This window comes from Pongo abelii, chromosome 6, assembly GCF_028885655.2.
Source record: "Pongo abelii isolate AG06213 chromosome 6, NHGRI_mPonAbe1-v2.0_pri, whole genome shotgun sequence".
Taxonomy (NCBI): Eukaryota; Metazoa; Chordata; class Mammalia; order Primates; family Hominidae; genus Pongo; species Pongo abelii.
In genome coordinates this window covers 35,089,608-35,110,385 of record NC_071991.2, presented here as the reverse complement: position 1 = coordinate 35,110,385, position 20,778 = coordinate 35,089,608, and the positions used below count along the sequence as shown (strand labels likewise).

The 20,778-nt window shown below is 34.6% G+C and overlaps 1 protein-coding gene across 3 annotated transcripts in view; it reads right to left on the bottom strand.

The window, feature by feature from the left end:
- The window catches only part of ZPBP (zona pellucida binding protein), a 141,562-nt gene that overhangs the window by 69,123 nt on the left and 51,661 nt on the right, over nt 1–20,778 (bottom strand). For all 3 annotated transcript variants that reach the window (XM_024249912.2, XM_054559195.1, XM_024249913.2), the window contains 2 exons: nt 12,962–13,180; nt 113–189 (listed from right to left, as the gene is read on the bottom strand). In XM_024249912.2, coding sequence (XP_024105680.1) covers nt 113–189; nt 12,962–13,180 — 296 coding nt within the window. The remainder of the gene's footprint in view (nt 1–112; nt 190–12,961; nt 13,181–20,778) is intronic.

Sequence of the window (20,778 nt, the reverse complement as noted above, 5' to 3'; positions counted from 1 at the left end):
ATCCTTAACTGTGGGGATTCAATGTATTTTATAAATAGCTAGGATGCTTACTTACACATGGGGCATGTTCATTTAACTTTTTTTTTCCTTTTACCAGCCTCACATAACATACCTTAAAAAGTCTTTTGGAAGGTTCACAATTATGGTCTGTACATGGCTTGGGTCCTTTTTCAGTGTCTAGAGATGAAACTGAGAAAATATATTATATTTTATCATGGGTATAATGTATTCTGTCACAATATTTAAATTGGCTTTTGAAAAATGAAAGGATATTCTAATATTTCTCTTCCATTAAAATATTAAGCAATTTTCCTAGTGCTAAATGACTCTTTTTAGCAAAAAACCTAAGTCAACAATTTGCTTTCTATAAATCTAAACAACCTTATTTCTTCAGTGAACTTAAGAATTAATCAACTTTCCTGATAATGTCTGGCCGTTGATTTTGTAAAATCTGAGCAACAGATTTGTTTCAATTTTAATAACATACATATGTATATGTATGTATACATTTATGTGCATTCATTCAATACTCTATTTAACTCTATATAATATACTGTGTGTCATTTAACTCAATTCTTAATCTCTAGCTGCAAAATGATAGAGGTAGGACAAACTCTGATCACAATACTGGAAAGAGAAATGAGGTTGGATTTTAGTAGGGGCCATGGTAACTAAAATGATGAATATTTACATTCAGACATACATTCATTTATTTAATAAATAATTGCCAGGAGCCTACTGTGTGCCAGGAATTACTCTAGGTGCTTGGGATACGTAAGTGAACAAAATCAACAAAATCCCATTGAATTTAGCAATGTAGAAATGAGTACCGTCTCTGCAAGATCATCTGAGAAATGTACCTATTGTACATTTCCATGTACTTAAAAAATACATGGAAAGAAATCTGATTTCTAGCCTGAGTTCTACAGGAGGTCTACTAATAAACATAGGTATAATGTAAAATAACATTTGAGGCTTCTACTCTAATTTGTAAAACAAGGGGCTGAATAATGTGATTTTTGTCACCCTTTCCAGTTATGAGGATATATTTAAAAACAAATACTTTACCCCAGCAACCAAAATCTCTATAATTTATCTACTACCAATCTTGACAATTTTGTTTTTCCCATAACTCTACTCGGATGCTATCCATTCGCTATTCTACTCCAAATATTGCTCTATGATGCCTGTGTACATGACTTTAAGTTGTTCATTTTCCATAAAATTCTTTCAAAACACCAATAATTTTTCACGGGCCTCCTTAAGTGTTCATCTCCTTAATAACACCTTCACTTCCTTAGAACCCATAAAACACTTGGTAACTCTTCTACAGTATTTACATAAGTTGTACTATTATTATATGAATATTTTCTTTTTACCATAATATAATCTTGAAGAGGGATCCTTACTCTACATTACCAACATTTACCTAGTATGTCATATAAAATATGTCTGATGGACAACTGTTGATATGAAGATCATAAAATTGATCATAAAAGTATGAATATATGCAGAGTATATTCCAAGAATAATGGGAAATCTTTATTTTGTTGTTTAAACATATTTCTTTCATACCTTCCCAAACCCATAAATGGTGTAAAACTTCACTCTTGCCATCTGAGTTGATATTATGAGGTACTATACAATATTATAGACAAGACTACAAAATCCAACCTAGTGATTTTATAAAATTAGATCAGTTAATTTCAGACAGAGGTCCAACTAGGGTCACAGACTTGGGGGAGAAAAGGTTTTACTTATATTCTACTTTTACCTTAAGTCCTTTTAAAATGAGGTTATCTAAATCTAGGCCCAAGAAAAGTTAAATCTCTAAATTTTATCGCTTGAACCCGGAAGGTGGAGGTTGCAGTAAGCTGAGATTGCGCCACTGCACTCCAGCCTCAGCAACAGAGTGAGACTCTGTCTCAAAAAAAAAAAAGAAAGAAAAGAAATATACGTAGAGTTTTGAAAAGCACTAGCAAACTGTAGCCAGGTCTTTTAAATATTAATAACCTAAGGTACAGCTTTTGAATGTACTATCCACAAAGTAATTCAGAAGGTGGCAGACCTGAGTCTACCAATGCATCATAAAATGATTATGAGATTGAATCATCACGATGATGTAAAATTTTCTTACTTTTGAATCTTTATACAAGTTTAAGGCAATTTTTAACATTCATTAAGATCTACTATTCATGAAACTAATGCAAAACTGTCAGAAACCACAACATAGAATCAAAAGAAATATAAGGTCTTTTCTTATCTATCTTTTCAGAATCAGTATACATAAAAGATTGCTAAAGTAACAAATATCTAGGAGACTGTTTCAGCCCAAGTCCAGTATTAATGGTGTCAACAGCCAACAGACATTATATCCATCCCCACCGTATCAGGCAAAGCACATGACACTCATGTTGTCTGCATCAGCTATCTCCTCCTGAGCTTCTTGCACATCCCCTCTTTATTTAGGCTAGCTGACTAACCTCATCCTGTATACAATCACCTAGCTTTTTGTAAGATAAGTTTTCTACAAGACGAAAAAATAAAGAAGATAGGAATGATGCAAGCAAAAATAGTAAAGAAGAAAACAGCTGGCCACCTTTTTCCATAGAAACATGGAAAAAAATGAACAAAAATGGTCAGAATCAACTTTTGTCAGAACTCCAGAAAATGATCAAATGTTTACAACAACCAAGTGAATGCTAAATCAACAAAAGATGACTTCAACACAGAATTTAAGAAAATCTCTGTCAAGTCAGTAGCTAACCACAAAGGTTAAAGAGAATTCAAAGGTTAAACATGTGTATGTAACAAAAGTTAAAGTAAATAGAAGACAGACCTCAGAGGACATGACAAAAGAAGAAGAAAATTATGAAACAAACAACTACAACCCACACAAGCAAGAACCATACACACTGAAGAGGCAGAAGGATCTGATTTCAAAAGTATCCATTAAAATATTTTAAAATGTAAAGTTTTCAAAAAAAATAGAAGTTATATAAAGAAACAAGAATGCATGGCTCATTCACAGAGAACAAAATATAATAGAAATTGTCCCTGAGGAAACACAGACATTGGACTTGCTGGACAAAAACTCTAAATCAGCTATCTTAAATGTGCTCAAAGAACTAAAGAAAACCATGAACAAAGAACTAAATAGGGAAAACGATGCCTTCACAAATAGAGATTATCAGTAAAGCAAAAGAAGTTACAGAACAAAATCTAATAAAAATTATGGAGCAGAAAATTGTAACAACTGAAATGAGGAATTCACTAAACATTTTCAACAACAGATTTGAGCAAGCAAAAGAAAGAATTAGTGAACTTGAAGACAGTTCACTGAAATTATCCAGTCAGAGAAGAAACAAAAAAAAATTTTAAGTGAAGAGAACCTAAGACATCTGTGTAACAACATCAAGTGTACCACCATATACACGATGGGAGACACAGAAGGAGAGAAAAATGAGAAAGTGGCAAAAAGAGTATTTGACGAAATAATGGCCAAAATTTCCCAAATTTGATAAAACACATACAAGATAAATAGAATCCACATAGGGTAAATACAAGGAACCCCACACTGAGACAAATTATAATGAAACTTTCAAAAATCAAAGACAGAAGCTTCTAGGTTGCTGAACATGCGGAGATACTGGGTGGTGGCATGCCCAAAGTGGGCATGTAAGCTCCAGGCCCCTTCCCACGTGCCTTGCCCTGTGCATCTTTTCCATCTGGCAGTATATCTGTATCTTCTGTAATATCATTTATAATAAATGGGCAACCATTTTTTAAAAAATCAAAGACAGAGAATCTTAAAAGCAGCAAGAAAGAAGTAATTTGTCACACACTAGGTGTCCACAATAAGATGAACATCAGATTTTTCATGAAAAACCACAGAGGATAGAAGGCAGTGGGATGATATATTTAAAGAACTGAAATAAAAACACTTCAACCAAGAATCCTGTATCTGGCAAAACAAGCTTTCAAAAATGAAGGAGAATCTAAGATCTTCCAAAAATCAACAGCTGATGAAGAATAGATAGTAACTTGTTACTACACACAAAAAAAAATACTGGAAAAAGTAACTACACAGGAGTACATCTAGGTAAATATAAAATGTAAATATAGATAAACATAACAGTCAGTATTCTTTTTTCACTCATCTTTTTTATATGATAATAGTGACAAATGAATAAAACAATAATTACAAATCTATGTTAGTGGATACACAATACATAGTAATGTAATTAGGGACAACAGCATAGAGAAGGAGTGACCTTCACAGGAGCAGAGTTTTGGAATACTGTTAGAACTAAGCTGGAATCAATTCAAACTAGTTTCTTACGAGTTTGAAATTCTAATTATAGTTCTCAGGTTAGCCACCAAGAAAACAACTAAAATATATTACTAAAATGAAATGAGAAGGAAATTTAAACGGTATTCTATAAATAATTAAACACAAAAGAAGGTAGTAACAGGGATAATCAAACAAAAAAGATATGAGACAACTTCTGGTTTCTATTTGACATCTAAGGAACTTGTCAGTTGTCAGGCCTGTATCAACAACAACAAAAAAATCTGCAACTTTTCTTAGACCCATCAGAAAATTGAGCTCACTGGGAAAACTGCAGCTTCCAAAAATGTAGAGGCAGATAGGTGTATACAGAGAATCACAACTTACCAGGAGCAGAAGACTGCTACTGGAGCCATTACCAGGATAATTTAAATTATAATTGAGGGACTGCTAAGAAATTCAGAGTGGACAAGCTCCACAGTTAAAACTGCAATGGGGAGCATTCTTGGGCGGCAGGGGAGGGCTTCCAAACTTTCATGAGTTTTATGTCTAGGAAACCCAACAAGTTCTCAGGGTTAAGACTGGAGGAAAATCTCCTTGTGCTTCTAGCAAATGGAAGGAGAAAAGAAATCACTTAGAAGTAAACCAAACCAAAGTACAACAGGAGCATCTGAAGTACAACTAGTATATTGGAAACCCTGCCTCAAGAGAAATACCTTAACAAAGTTTCATTTTTACCAGAGTCTCAATGACCTGGGGGAAGGGAAATACCAAATTCAAACACCCTCTAGCCCTCTCAGTGTAAATTGAGAAAGAGAAGCACTTGTGAAGATCTCAGGCAAAGGACTCAGGCTCTCTGAAAAAACTCAGAGCAAATCACAGATTTATAGGATGCTTACCCCCCATACATGCATATATTACCATTATATTTACAGAGTTCCATATAATGCCATGGTATTATTATGGCAAGCATTTCAAGTCTTATTCAGGAAAAAGTCTCCATATCACTGAAAGACCATAGGAAAGACAATAACAAGACGATCAAAAAAAAATATAGCCTCTAGTACTACGATAAACAGAACAAAGCCCAAATCCCAGACAGATAAACAGAAATATCACACACTAAAAGAACTATTTAACCAATTTTTTACTACCTGGTGCATAATGTTCAGCTTTCCACACACACACACACACACACACAAATGGAAAACATACTAAAAGTCAATTAAACACAGTTTCAAGAAACAGAGCAACCATCAAAACCAAACTCAGATATGGCAGAGATTTGGGAATTATAGTACAGAAACGTAAAATAACTATGAATAATATGCTAAGAGTTCTAATGGAAAAAATGGGACAAGATGCAAGAACAGAATGGATAATACAGTGAGAGAGATGGAAACTCTAAGAATCACAAGGAAATGCTAGATATCAAAATCACTTTTACCAAAATGAAGAATGCTTTTGATGAGCCCATCAGTGGGGCTGGAGGAAAGAATCAAATAGATTGAAGCTTGAAAATACATCAGTAGAAATTTCTCAAAAAAAGAATTGAAAAAACAAGAAAAGAATATCCAAGAACTGTGGAATAATAGCATAAGTTGTATAATACACAAAATGGTAATGCCAGAAGGAGAAGAAGAAAAAAAGGAAAAAGTGCTTAACATCACCAATAATCAGGGAAATGCAAATGAAAACCACAATGGGATATCATCTCATGCCTGTCAGGATAGCTATTGTCAAAAAGATGATAGATAATGTAGTGGTGAGGGTGTGGAGAAACTGGAACCCTTGTATACTGTTAGTAGGAATGTACATTGGTACAATAATTGTGGAAAACAGTATAGAGGTTACTAAAGAAATTAAAAATAGAACTACCATTTGACCAAGCAATCCCTCTTCTGGGTACATATCCAAAAGAAATGAAACCACAACCTCATACATTTATCTATGCTCCCATGTTCACTGCAGCATTATTCATAACAGCCAAGATGTTCAATGATGGATGACTGGATAGATATAAATAAATAAATAAATGCATTATACACACACACACACACACACACACACACACACAGAGGAATATTATTCAGCCTTAAAAAAGGAGATTCTGCCATTTGCCACAATACAGATGAACCTAAAGGACATATGTTAAGTGAAATACTATAGGCTCAGAAAGAAAAATACAGAATGATCTCACTTTAAGAAAAAAAAACATTGAATACATAAAATGAGGAAGTAGAATGGTGGTTACCCAGGGGCAGGGCAGGGGTGGGAGTAATAAGGAGATGTGAATCAAAGTGTACAAAGTTGTAGTTAAGCAGGATGAATAAATCTAGAGATCTGATGTTCTGATGTACCACATGAGGACTCTAGTTAATAATATGGTATTATATGCTAAAAACTTGCAAGAAGAGTCATTTTACCATGAGTCATGCTCTTACCATGGGGTGGAGAGGAAAAGAAAGGTAATGATGTGAGATAATAGATATGTTAGTTTGCTTGACTTGCAATAATTATTTTAATATATACATATATGTGTATAAACATGTTGTATACCTTAAATGTATACAGTTAAAAATTGTTTTAAAAAGTCAATTGCTTTCCTATGTACTTGTAATAAACAACTGTAATTTGAAAACAAATGCCATTACACTAACAAAAATGAAATATATAACAAAATATGTGCAATATCTGTATGAGGAAAACTGTAAAACTCTGATTAAAAAAATCAAAGATCTAAGTAAATAAAAAGATATTCCATGTTCATAGATAGGAAGATCCACTATTGTTACAATGTCAGTTCTTGCCAATTTGATATATACTTTAAACTCAATGACACTCAAAATATCAGTAAATATTTTGTGTTTATCTACAAACTGATTCTAAAATTTATGTGAAAAAGCAAAAGACCTAGAAGAGCCAACACATTATTAAAGGCAAGAACAGACGACCAACATTACCCAACTTCAGGACTTACTATAAAACTACAGAAATCAAGACAGTATAGTACTGATGAAAGAACAGACAAAGAGACCAATGTTAAGTGAACAGAAATCCCAGAAATATACCCATGTTAATATATTCAACTGATCATTCACAAAGGAAAAAACGGCAATTCAAGGGAGAAAATATAGTCATTTAAAAAATGATGTTTGACCAACTGGATATCCACATGCAAATAAATCTAGACTTATCCTTTTCACCAAAATTAACTTCATAATATAATCACAGACATCTTTGTAAAATACACAAAACTGGAAAGCTGGAAACAAAGAAGAAAATTAAAGTGACCTTGGGTTTGTTAATGACTTTTTACATACAAATATGCATGTAAAAATGTGTGTGTCTATACTTTGCTCAATTTTTCTGTAAAGTAAAAACTGCTCTAAAAATAGTCAATGTAAAAAAAACCCACACAATAGAGAAAATGTGCAGCAAAAAGGCAAAAGTAAGTCCTCCCTTATCAGTAACAATTTTAAATGTAAGTGGTTTAATTTAAAGGCACCAATTAAAAGGCAGAAGTGGACATAATGGATAAAAATGCAGAATCTAACTATTGTCTGCAAGAGATTCACCTTAGGTGCAAAAACAGAAAAATAGGTTAAAAGTAAATGGACGAAAAAAGATATTTTGTGCAAATAGTCATCAAATCCAGATAAAACGGACAAATTGCTGGAAACACACTACTCTACCAAAACTAACTCAAGAAGAAACAAAAAATATAAACAGATCTCTATACAAACATCAGAGAAAACAAACTTTAAGTCAAAAATTGTTACAAGATGCAAAGAAATGCATATTTTGATAAAAGGGCCAATCTATTAAAGAAGATATAACATTTATAAGTATATAGGCCTCTAACAACAGAGTCCCAAATTATATAAAGAAAAAATTGACAGAACTGAAGGCAAAAGCAGACAATAATAGTGGAAGACATCAATACTGCACCTTCAATAATGAATATAAAAGGCAGAAGATCAATAAGCAGATAGAGTACTTGAACAACACTAGATCTATACAATATATACAGGACCCTCCACCCAACAACAGGAGAATACACATACTTCACAAGTACACATGAAACATTCCTCCAGGTAGACCATATGTGTAACCACAAAAGAGTCTCAGTAAGTATAAGAAGATGAAAATGATATAAAGTAGCTTCCATTATCTGAGAAACAAAAATAGATGCCCCTTTATCAACTAAGATGGACCCCAAGGTTAAGAAAACAAAAATTAGCTATGAGCTAAAGTTTCAGGGCTCAGCTAGCATGTCAATTCCCTAAATTTCTATGGCTACAAAAAACAAACAAACAAAAAAAACCACACACACACACACCTTGCTAAACTCTTTAACAACAGGAGCTATCAGACAAATTGCCACACTCCCTTCCTAACTCTGATTTACAACCCAGACCACTAAAATTCTGACTGAATAGGGAATCTGCCTTACAAATACTCCTTCCTGAAAGGCAACTGCAGACCTTAAGCCAGTTTCAGCAAGCTCATAGAGACTGCACACAAATTGTGTTTTATAGTCAACCTTTCAATAGACAGAGCCAAATTCTACCTCATTTTAATGCTAAAACCCCACCTGAAAGTAAACATGGAATGTAAGTTACATACATGTCTACCCATTGAACATGTGCTCAACCGCCCTCATAAATATGTATAGCTTTACCCAAAACAAGCTGAATATATAAGACCCTATTGTTAATATGGACCCTTTCCCTTTGGAAGAGAGAGTGCCTTCAGTCCACACCACAGACCATATCTTCCCAAATTGCAAGTTGATGTCACCAATAAATCTCTTCTTTCTACTATTTAGCTATCCTGGTGGTCATTTGCACTAGACTTCTATGACCACAAAAGAAAGAAATCAGGAAGCCTTAACAGAAGGACGTCTAGAATGTATACAAATATGTGGAAATTGAACAACGTACTCCTAAACAACAAACAGGTCAAAAAAATTATAAGGGAAGTTAGAAAATACTTGCAGATGAATGAAAATGAAAATACAACTTACCAAAAAGTATGGGTTGCAGTTAAAGCAGTACTCAGAAGGAAATGTATGGGTGTAAACATCTATACTTAACAAGAAGAAAGATTTCAAATCAATTACTTAATGTCATACCTTAAGAAACTAGAAAAAGAAGAATGAATTAAAACCAGAGCTAGCAAAAAGAAGGAAATAATGAAGAGTAGAAAAGATATAAAATAGAGAACAGAAAAAGCAATAAAGAAAACAAAACTGGTTTTTGGAAAAAATGCAATAAAATTGACAAACATTCACATAGAGAAATCAAAGTAGAGACATTACTACCTACCTTTCAGAAATAAAAAGGATAACAAGAGAACACTATAAACCATTGTAGGCCAATAAATTAAGTAACCTAAATGAAATAAATTGCTAGAAACACACTAACTACCAAAATTGACTCAAGAATAAACAGAAAATATGAATAGGTCTATAACTAAGTAAGGAGTTTGAATCACTAATCAAAAACCTGCCAACAGAGAAAAAACTAGAACCCAAAGGCCTCAGTGATTAATTCTATCAGTTAAAGAAGAATTAAATAAAATTCATCTCACTTTCTTCCAAAAGAATAGAAGAGGAGGTAACACTTCCAAACTCATATCATGAAGCTAGCATTACCCTGACACCAATGCCAGAAAATTATATGATTACAGGCCAATATCACTTATGAATGCAAAATTCTTAATTAAAAAATAGCAAACCAATTCCAGTAGTATGGTAAAGAATACACCATGACCAAGTGGGGTATAATCCAGGAATGCAAAGATTGTTGAACATATAACAATCAAAATAGAGTACACTGCATTAATAGAAGGCAGGGTGAAAATAAAAAAAACACATGATAATTTAATTTCATATAAAAGTAGTATTTAACAAAATACAAAGTCCTTTCATTATAAACCCACAGCAAGTATCATACTCAACAGTGAAAGACTGAAAGCTTTCCTCCTAAGATCAAGAACAAGACTAAGATGCCAATTGTGCCACTTCTATTAAACATTGAGCTGGAAGTTCAAGCAAGAGCAATTTTGCAAGAAAAAGGTGTAAAATGTATCCAGGGTGGAAAGCGTGAAGTAAAACTATTGCTATCCACAGACAACATGATCTTCTATATAAAAACTACTAAAGATTTCACAAAAAAAAAAAAAAAACACTATTAGAGCTAATAAAGGAATTCAACCAAGGGTGCAGAATCCACTTTTTAAAAAAATAGCCAGTGTATTTCTATACACTAGCAATGACCAACGTACAAAGGGAATTAAGAAAATTCTACTTATAATAGCATCAGAAATAATAAAATACTTAGAAATACATTTGTCAAGAGTTACAGGACTATAGTTATACACTGAAAACTGTAAAATGCTGCTGAAAGAAATTAAACAAGTTCTAAATAAATGCAAAGCTATCCTGTGTTCACAGATTAAAAGACTTAATATTGTTAAGGTGTCAATAATATCCAAAGCTACGTCCAGATCCAATGCAATCCCTATCAAAACCCCAAAGGTGATTTTTGTCAGAAATGGAAGAGATGCTAATAATCATATGGAATTACAAACAATCTCAAATTACCAAAACAATTTTAAAAAGGAAGAACAAAATTGGAGGCACTCTCACTTCTCAATTTCAAAAGTGCCACAAATCAAACAGTAATCAAAATGGTGTACTGACAGGAGAACAGAAATATAGAACAATGCAATAGAATTGAGAGTTCAGAGATAAGCCCATATATTTACAGTTAACTGACTTTCAACAAGAGTGCCAAGACCATTCAATGTGGAAAAGAATGGTCTCTTCAACAAATGTTCTTGGACAACCAGACAGCCACATGCAAAATATGAAGTATAAGGTTGAACCCATACCTCATACTATATATACAATTAGCTCAAAATGAATCTTAGACCTAAGTGTAATAGCTAAAACTACAGAAGGAGTAAATCTTGATGACCTCAGATTTGGCAACATATTCTTAGAAATGCCACTGAAAGTACAAGAAACACAAGGAAAAAATAGGTAAATTGGACATCATCAAAATTAAAATCAACTGGGCATCAAAGGATATTATTAAGAGAGTGAGAAAACAACCTATAAAATGGAAGAAATATTTGCATATCACATATTAATAAGAATACAGTATTTGGAATATATAAAGAACTCTTACTACACCACCAAAAAGACATAAAACCCAATTTTAAATTGAGCAAAGGACTTGAATAAACATTTCTCCAGAGAAGATACACAGATAACAAATAAGCACATGAAAAGATGGTCAACAACATTTGCCTTTGGAGAAATGCAAATCAAGCCCATAATGCTTCATTTCTATTGGATATCATCTCTTTTATGAGTCTAGTATACTTTCAACTTTTTTTTGTTTTTTTTTGTTGTTGTTGTTGCTGTTGTTGTTGTTGTTGTTTTAACAGATTCTCACTCTGTCAGCCAGGCTGCAGTGCAGTGGCACAATCTCGGCTCACTGCAACCTCAGCTTCCCGGGTTCAAGTGATTCTCCTGCCTCAGCCTCCCAAGTAGCTGGGATTACAGGCCCACGTCACCATGCCCAGCTAATTTTTGTACTTTTAGTAGAGGCAGGTTTCCCCATGATGGCCAGGCTGGTCCCAACCTCCTGACCTCAAGTGATCCAGCTGCCTCAGCCTCACAAATTGCTGAACCTGAAGAGAGCCAAACTTTCAGGTTTTCTAAGGACTGATCTACCTATTAAACAGACCCAGGGGCTGGAGAAAAACTCTCAATGTATTTCTGGTGAAGAGGAGAGAGAGGGAAGGACAGGGAAGGGAAGGGGAATAGCAAGGGGAGAGGAAGGCAGAGGAGAAAGAAAGAGAGAAGAAGAGAAGGGACCAGAGGTGAAAAGTAAGGAAGATAAAAAACAGAAAATGAGACTGAACTTCTCTTGTTTTTTTCCCTTAAAGTTTCATGCCTCTCAATTGTGCTTCTAAAACTTCAATCCTAGATGGCCAAAAAAGAAGAGAAGGGAAAGTCAGGGAAATGGTTAAATACAATCAAACTCTGATAGCAGAGAAATAATAATTTTTAAAAAAAACACTAAAAAAGGAGGAAGGAAACTAGCAAGCAATAACATTTGAGATGAAAGGGGAGGGATGCCCTACTATCACTCGGACCCCTTAAAAACACATGGGTGGGTATTCCTAAGTGATCATTCATAAACCATTATAAGTATAAAGATAAATATAAAGATATAAATATAAAGTCCAATTCTTTGTTTTCCAGAAAATACTGGGCCTCTACTCCACATTATTAAGAAAAGCATACTAAGCTGGACGGTTCCTCTGGTCTATGATATTAACCCATCTTATAATTAGATGATTTTACAAATTAAATCATTATATCTAAATATCATGGCATTCCTTATATTAAATTCCACTCTACAGTAAATTATCATAACAGTGTAAGTTATTGAGGGAGCAAACTTTTCATTAGTACACGAATCAGAATTCTATTTGAGGGGTTAACAGCACTAAGTCAAAGTAGAGAACAAAATATATTTGGATGTGTAGTGTTTATATCGTAAAAATGCTGTGAGTAATTAACAACATTTTTTTAACTATTAGTTATGTGTTCTCCATTTGCTTTTCTAACAAATTGTATAGACTTACCTGAAAATGCAAAGAACAATTCATTTTGCAAACCAGCTCTTTGCATTTTAACATGATGGCATTCAGACTTAAGTAAGGAAATTTCACATGAAAGGTCAAGAAGCAGTTTGCTTAAAATCTGAAGAAGTTTCTTCTCAAAAGAAATATTATAAATACTATTGCAGGGAGCTGCATGATATCGAGCTGTGAACTGATAATAATAATGAGGCTCACGATAAGCTGTAAAAAATTAAGAAGAGAAAGACACAAAAATGGTTATTTAAATAATTCAAACATATCGCAACTATTTAAGAAATATCATTATTTGGTATAAATTCTTGGTACATGTTTTTAGATATAATTATATTTATTTTTAGTTCACCAACACTTATCTTGCAGTTACTAAGTACCAAATACTATGATAGACACTTTACAAATAGTGACTCATTTGAATCTCTCAACATCATTAAGATTTTCTATTCGTCATAAAGAAATTGAGGGAGGCAGGAATTATGTCACATGTCCAATGCCTATGCTATCAAAACTAAGATTCTAACTTACGGAGCCTGGTCCCAGAGCCTCTTCTATTAACCTCAACACTATGCTGCTCAAACTCAGGTATAACACTTCTCTAAGTTTAAATATTTATCTTGGAAGAAATTAAAGTCATATAATTATGAACAATATTCAAAAATATATGTTTCTAATAAATACACAATTAGTTTTATTGAGTTGAGTACAACATCTGGAACTGAGAACACACACACACACACATATATATATATATTTTGCCCATCCCAAATTCTCACTGAAATGACACAAGAAAAATAAAAATGAAAAGAAATTCACTACAATACCAAAAGTCAGAAAAGTTCATCTTCCAAAACAGGGCGCTCTGTTGCTACTTCTGTCAAACAAGGGAGACTTCCCTGCCTGTTGCTGGATTATGCTCAGGAAAAGCTTCCTGCACACACTGAAGTGCACCCAGCTATTGTTTACCTTCCTACCTACACATTTAAGCTAAAATTAAGTACACATACTTAGCTACTGTCCATCTTTGTATTCGGAGTAGAGACCAGACAGCTTCTAATTGCTGAGGAAACCTCTATAGGTTTCATTTCTGAACAGGAATTCTAACATGCTTTTTGTACTGATTCATCCATCAGTGTAGGTACACATTTATCATGTATATATTACATATATCATGATTTATAATATCAAAGATATATAATATATACAAATATCACATAGAATAACTGAACCTGAGGGGTCAGAGCTGGAAATATAGTTGAGTCACAGTATGACTGGGAACAGGGAAAGAAAACTTTTTCTCTCCAGAAATCTGACTCATATCAAGGTATTACCTGAAATAGAACTAAGTCTGAATTTAAGTCAAAATATCCCCCAAATTCTCTGAAACACTGTATCAAAAGTATACTCTTCTGAGTGTCCAGCAGAAGTACACACAAACCAGCAACAATTCAGGATCAGCTTATGTGCATAAAAGAGTTAACGTTGCAGGTGGGAGGCTGCTTGCAGGATTAGCCCTTGGCTGGTAAACACTTCCCTACACAGACAGGAATCTTTTTCTTCACGATAAAACTGTCTTCTTAACCACCTGATGCACTGAACATCTTTTTGCCTTCTGGGAGTCTGAGATTGTTGTAGTTGCTAGGCAGAAGCGCCTACAGAACTGGTCCCTAATAAACATTCTGGATGTATTACTGTTTATTCTGTTGCTTTTGTTTTTTCTTCAAAATCTCTCGCAAATCCTAAAGTATCTTCAAGAAGATTCATGGAATAGACTTTAAATACACTTAAGTACAGATTTCTGACATCACTGAGATAATACAATTAGACTAGGTAAGAATTTGAGTAACTCCAATTTTAAAAACTGGACTCATTAAATTGCTAATCTAACATGAAGCAGAAAAAGAATTATGTGGGACTGAACTGATGCAGGACTAAAATTATTTTTATGACTTTTTGTTGAAAACATTGCTGATTACTTTTTTTTTCCCAGAGTCAAGAAAGCTTTTTTTTTAGCTACTTGTAGTTTGCAGGAATTGGGTAAAGTATATTTTTGTAAGCAAAATCAAAACATTTACCTTTCTCTCTGATTTCTTCTGAATTGAGAAACTAACCATAAATATTTTTATTTTATGGCAATATAGTTATTTGCATAACATTAATAAGAATCTGTTTCCTTTCATGATAAGACACAGTTGAAAACACATATTACAAAGGCTTTGATTGGGATGTCACATTTTCAGGTATGACCAGGCTGCTTTAAGGAACTAAAGGTTAACTAGGATCCAATTAATCCCTTGGAAGAACTGGCCAAGTACCCTGTCTACATGGTTCCTTTACAGGGTTACTAGCCTTGTGGTAAGTAAAAAAATATCAGTTTCTGAGAGGCGCAGAATACTCTAAATATTTTGGGGACTTCAAGAAAAGAATTCACTCAAGTACTACAGGTAAAATCCGAGGGTGAGTCCATGGCTTGACTTCCTAACCTGGAGAGGATTTTAAAAGTCTTTTCCTTATGACAAGTTCCAGCAAAGCCAACTTTAAAAGAGTCTATAATAACGTCAATCACTATTCTTTCTACAGTTTGTTTATTTATTTATTTATTTATTTGGAGATGGAGTTTAGCTCTGTTGCCCAGGCTGGGGTGCAGCAGCACAATCTCTGCTCACTGCAGCCTCTGCCTCCCAAGTTCAAGCGATTCTCCCACCTCAGCCTCCCAGGTAGCTGGGATTACAGGTGCGCACTACCATACCTGGCTAATTTTTGTATTTTTAGTAGAGATGGGGTTTCACTATGTTGGCTAGTCTGGTCTCGAACTCCTGACCTCAGGTGATCCACTTGCCTCGGCCTCCCAAAGTGCTGGGATTACAGGTGTAAGCCACTGTGCCCGGCCTTGCTACAGTTTATATAACTAATCAAGCCAACTATAATGAGGCTAAAACTTATTTTACAACAAAACTGGACTCACTGTGATCTTTGGTAGAAATAGGTGACCAGAGAGAGAAAAATTATGTTTCAAGAAAAATTTAAAAACTTTAGTGCGCCTGTTATTAGATTCTAGCTTTGTCCATTTGTTTTTGAGGGTTTTTTAAAAATTATCTAGGCTGAGTCTTGAATTTTTAGTTTCTTCCAATATCTGACTATGACTCTCCAGACTAAAATTTCCAATATTTTTCCCACACACTCATCTGACTTGAAATCCCTAGACATCAAAACTGCTTTTTCTAAAGCCGTGCAAGTTAATGCTAGACAATCTGATATAAACTTTGAAGAAATCACTACAACAACTTATGTATGTACAGAAAGTTCAGTGGAACACCTGATTCAAATGACAATCTGGGAAAATCTATTGCCACTCCCTGCCCATTCCAACTGAAATGTTTTGAGTCAAAATCTAAAATATTCTCAGCTGACTGCCCTCCAAACTCAAAGACTAGTTTGCAGACTGCTCCAGATGTTAACTTTTGTTTTTCTGTGTTTTCCATAAAAATGATTCCACACTAAATACCAGTGTGCCTATACCATATAGAAGCCAAATTTGAAAAAAAACTCACCTGTAACACCACCTCCTGAAATCAGGCTCACCTGTTCAACTAAGCGTATTATTCTCAGGACTAAGAGACTCATTCAATAAGATATGGAACCCAAATTTGTTCCTTTCTACTTGTTTCAATCTGTTTCTCACCCTTTGCCAGGTTAGAACCTCTAACCCAAATCTCCCCAAAGCTACCAACTTGGACTTTAATATGTAAAACTTTCTAAAACTAAAGCTGTAAAAGGGAGACTGAAGAAAAACAGAATATTTCTTCCCCAAATATTGATGATTGTAAGGTTAAAGACACTGAAAATGGAGGGGACCATTCTGCCTTAGCCTCTATTTGCCCCATGGCAGGACACCAATCCTTCCTTACTGGAGACAACACTTGCTAATCTGTCCAGAGAAAGCCCCAGCAGGCACCAAAGGAATCTGGGAACAGATTTTACTATCATCCCACATTTTCTAACCTTTTAGAAGACTGGAACTGCTCTCTCCTATGTTTTGTCACTAAATTGGATTTATGGCTCTTTGTTAAAATATTATGTAAGCAAGGCCCCTAAGCCACCAATCAGGGATACTTTTGAATTGAGGCCTCTCCAGCACGATAGGTACAGCACACGCATAAACTTCTGCCACTTTCTCCCTTGTTAACCTGGCTTTTGTTTTCAGCAGTGTCTCAACTAAGAAGTTATTCAATTGCCAGTACAGTTCAAGGCCACTGCCTTGCTTTCTACTAAATAGGTGACAGTAATTCACCCACCGTAAGTGCAAATATCAACACAGTAGAAATAGCAAATAATGTCTTAGTATAATAATAAATTAGTTTTCACTTTACTGATCCCTTGAAAGTGTCTCAGGGACTCCCAGAGTTTCACAGACCATAATTTGAGAACCACTGATCTATAGTCAAAGTACTGTTAGAAATTGACAAGAGCACAAAAACAGGAAAACAGGCAAAATATATAAACAGAAAATCTTATATGGGAAAATAAACATACATAAATAGATGCTCAAAGATAACAGTGTTAAGAAAAATGCAAATTATAAATGATACAGTTTTTTACACCCACTATATAGGTTAAAAGAGCAATAAAACCTATTTTGTTGGTGGTAAGGATACAAAGAAGTACATGTACATTATTAAAACTTAATAAAATGTAAAAATGTAAATCCTCAAAATGTTAAAGAAAGGAATAAATTAAGAACAGGAAATTATAAAACAAAAACAGGTGGATAACACCAAAAACAAGTGGGGATTAAAAAAATGCAAGATCTAATATATTGGAGAATGAAAATATAGTCATTGAAATAAAAAGAAAAAAATCACCAAAGTTAAAAAATAAATTACTTAAGTGAAATAGATAAGCCAAATGGCAGACATAACATACCTGAAGAAACATTTGGTAAATTGCATGACAGTACCTAAAATACAACACATTTGAAGATTCTGGTATATGAAAGACAAGCTAAAGGTTTTGAATGATAAGTTAAGAAATCATAATAAATATGTTTCTTTGTTTGTTTGTTTTGAGACGGAGTCTTGCCCTGTCGCCCAGGATGGAGTGCAGTGGCGTGATCTCGGCTCATTGCAACCTCCACCTCCCAGGTTCAAGCAATTCTCCTGCCTAAGCCTCCCGAGTAGCTGGGACTACAGGCGCCTGCCACTGAGCTGGCTACTTTTTCCTTTTTTCTTTTTAGTAGAGACGGGGTTTCATCATATTGGCCAGGCTGGACTTGAACTCCTGACCTTGTGATCCGCCCTCCTCTGCCTCCCAAAGTGCTGGGATTACAGGCATAAGCCACCACGCCTGGCCAATAAATATGTTTAATTAGCATTCCAGAAATAAAAAACAGTCAAAAGGAGGCTTTGAAAGAAGTCAACAAAATCCAAAACTTCAACATTGTAATATGTAAACCACATTCTCTGACACACAAATCAAAATAAAAATCAACAACAAAAATCCCTCAAACATTTTTAAACAAATAAAATAGTACTAAATAACAAATGACTATAAAAGAAATCATAGTAAATATGACTAAATATTTAGAAATGATGATAAACATATCAGTAATTGTGGGATTCAATTATAGTAATAAAAAGTAAATATATAGTCTTAACTAGATTTACCCAAAAAATAAAAAGAAAATAAATGAGCTAACTGTACAACTCAAGAGTCTACATAAAGAACAAGGTTAACACAAAAAAGGAAGTTAGGGAAAGAGAACAAGAAAAATCAAACAAGGAATGAATCCCTGAGAAATATAAAAAATAATTATAATTTAGGTAGAAGGACAGTAAAATCCATGATACATAAGGAAAACATCAAATAATGTACTAATTAACAGAAAAAACTGTAAAACTTAATATATAAAGAAAAAACAAATAACTACATAAAACACTATAAATATCTTCATGTCAATGAATTTGGAGAGTTGGATTAAAACTATTTCTAGGAGAAATTAAATTATTATTCATAATATGAATTACTATAATGTGTGCAAGAAGAAATAAACTGAATAAAGTAATAACTACTACTAAAAAAATAACTGGGAGACAGACTTCTGACTAGACAGCTGGAGGAGCTCTGCAAACTCCAACAAACATGCTATAAATTCTTTTTTAAAAATAACCATTGAACAGTCTTTGGAAATTGTCCTAAGAGCATAGAAAAAATAAAGAAACATTTATTCAAATAAGTCTATCGAATGTCAGTAAGAATTGTGTAATAGTCTGTTCTCACACTGCTATAAAGAACTACTTAAGACTGGGTAATTTATTAAGAAAAGAGGTTTAACTAACTCACAGTTCTGCAGGCTGTACAGGAAGCATGGCTGGGAAGCCTCAGGAAACTTAACAATCATGATTGAAGGCAAAGGGGAAGCAAGCAGGTCTTACTATGATGGAGGAGGAGAGAGAGAGAGAGTGCAGAAAGAAGTACTACACACTTTCAAACAACCAGATCTCATGAGAACTCACTATCACAAGCACAAGGAGGAAATCCACCCCCATGATCTAATCACCTCCCAACAGGTCCTTCCCCCAAAATTGGGGAGTACAATTAAACATGAGATTTAGGTGGGAACACAGCCAAACCATATCAAACAGTATTTGAACAAAGCATATGAACCAAGACCTGCTCCCTTCCTCCCTCCCCTCAGCTCAAGGAGAGAGACACTCCATTCCAGATTTCTACAGCCTAACCAGCTGACCCAGCTTTCAGTCAATAGACTATCTCCCAGGAAAGGAAGAATGCCAGCATTTCTCATCCTAGCCCCAGCTCCGTGTTGCTGAAGTAATTAAGTTGCAGGTGAATCTGGCTGAGAGATGATGGCTACCTTCTTCCACCTAGTCCTACCTCCTGAGACAGAGGCTCTAAATCAGGTAGAGGAACACTGAGAATATTGAGTCCTCCATCACCCTTACCCCAATTCATGGTGTAAGGGTTCCACATCAGGACTATAAGCTGATGATACCTATGACTCCTGCTACCCCTACATCAAGTGCTCAGCTCCTAAAGCACGGTGTCACCCAGAAAGAAGCACACCACTGTCCCCAGCCTCAGCTTCAGTGCTATCGCTCAGAGAATTTATCCAGGGAAGAGAACCAGGCTGCAGAACACAAAGCTCTGAATCTCAAAGGAACTGGTTTCACTTGCATGTAAGTGTAGACAAGCTCAACTGAGAACAGATTCATAGATTCACTGGCATTATAAGCTGAACTACAAGTTGGCCAGACAGCAACACAGAGTCACCTGGGAGAAGCAATACTGGGATCAGAACATATCTCAAACACTGATCTAAAGAACTAATACTTCAAGAAACCCAAATTTAACTGGATCAGTAGAGCAATTTGTTTCCTAGGGCACTGTTGAAAGCAATAGATCAATCATCTGAGTGAGTATGTTTAGGAAAAGAGACAGAGATAACCCTGCCAAAACTGCTGTGGGTACACCCAAGCTGCATCTTCCAAGCACATACATCAGAGGCTTCACCTAGCAACTTCACCCCAGAGTTGCTACAATATGCAGTCATGTGCTGCATAATTATGTTTTGGTCAACAACAAACGGCATATACAATGTTGGTACCATAGATGATAATACCTTATTTTTAGTCTACCTTTATTATATTTAGATATGTTTAGATACACGAATACCACAGTATTACAACTACATACAGTATTCAGTACAGTATCATGCTGTGTAGGTTTGTAGCTTAGGATGAAAAGGCCATACCACGTAGCCTACGTGTGCAGTAAGCTATACCATCTAG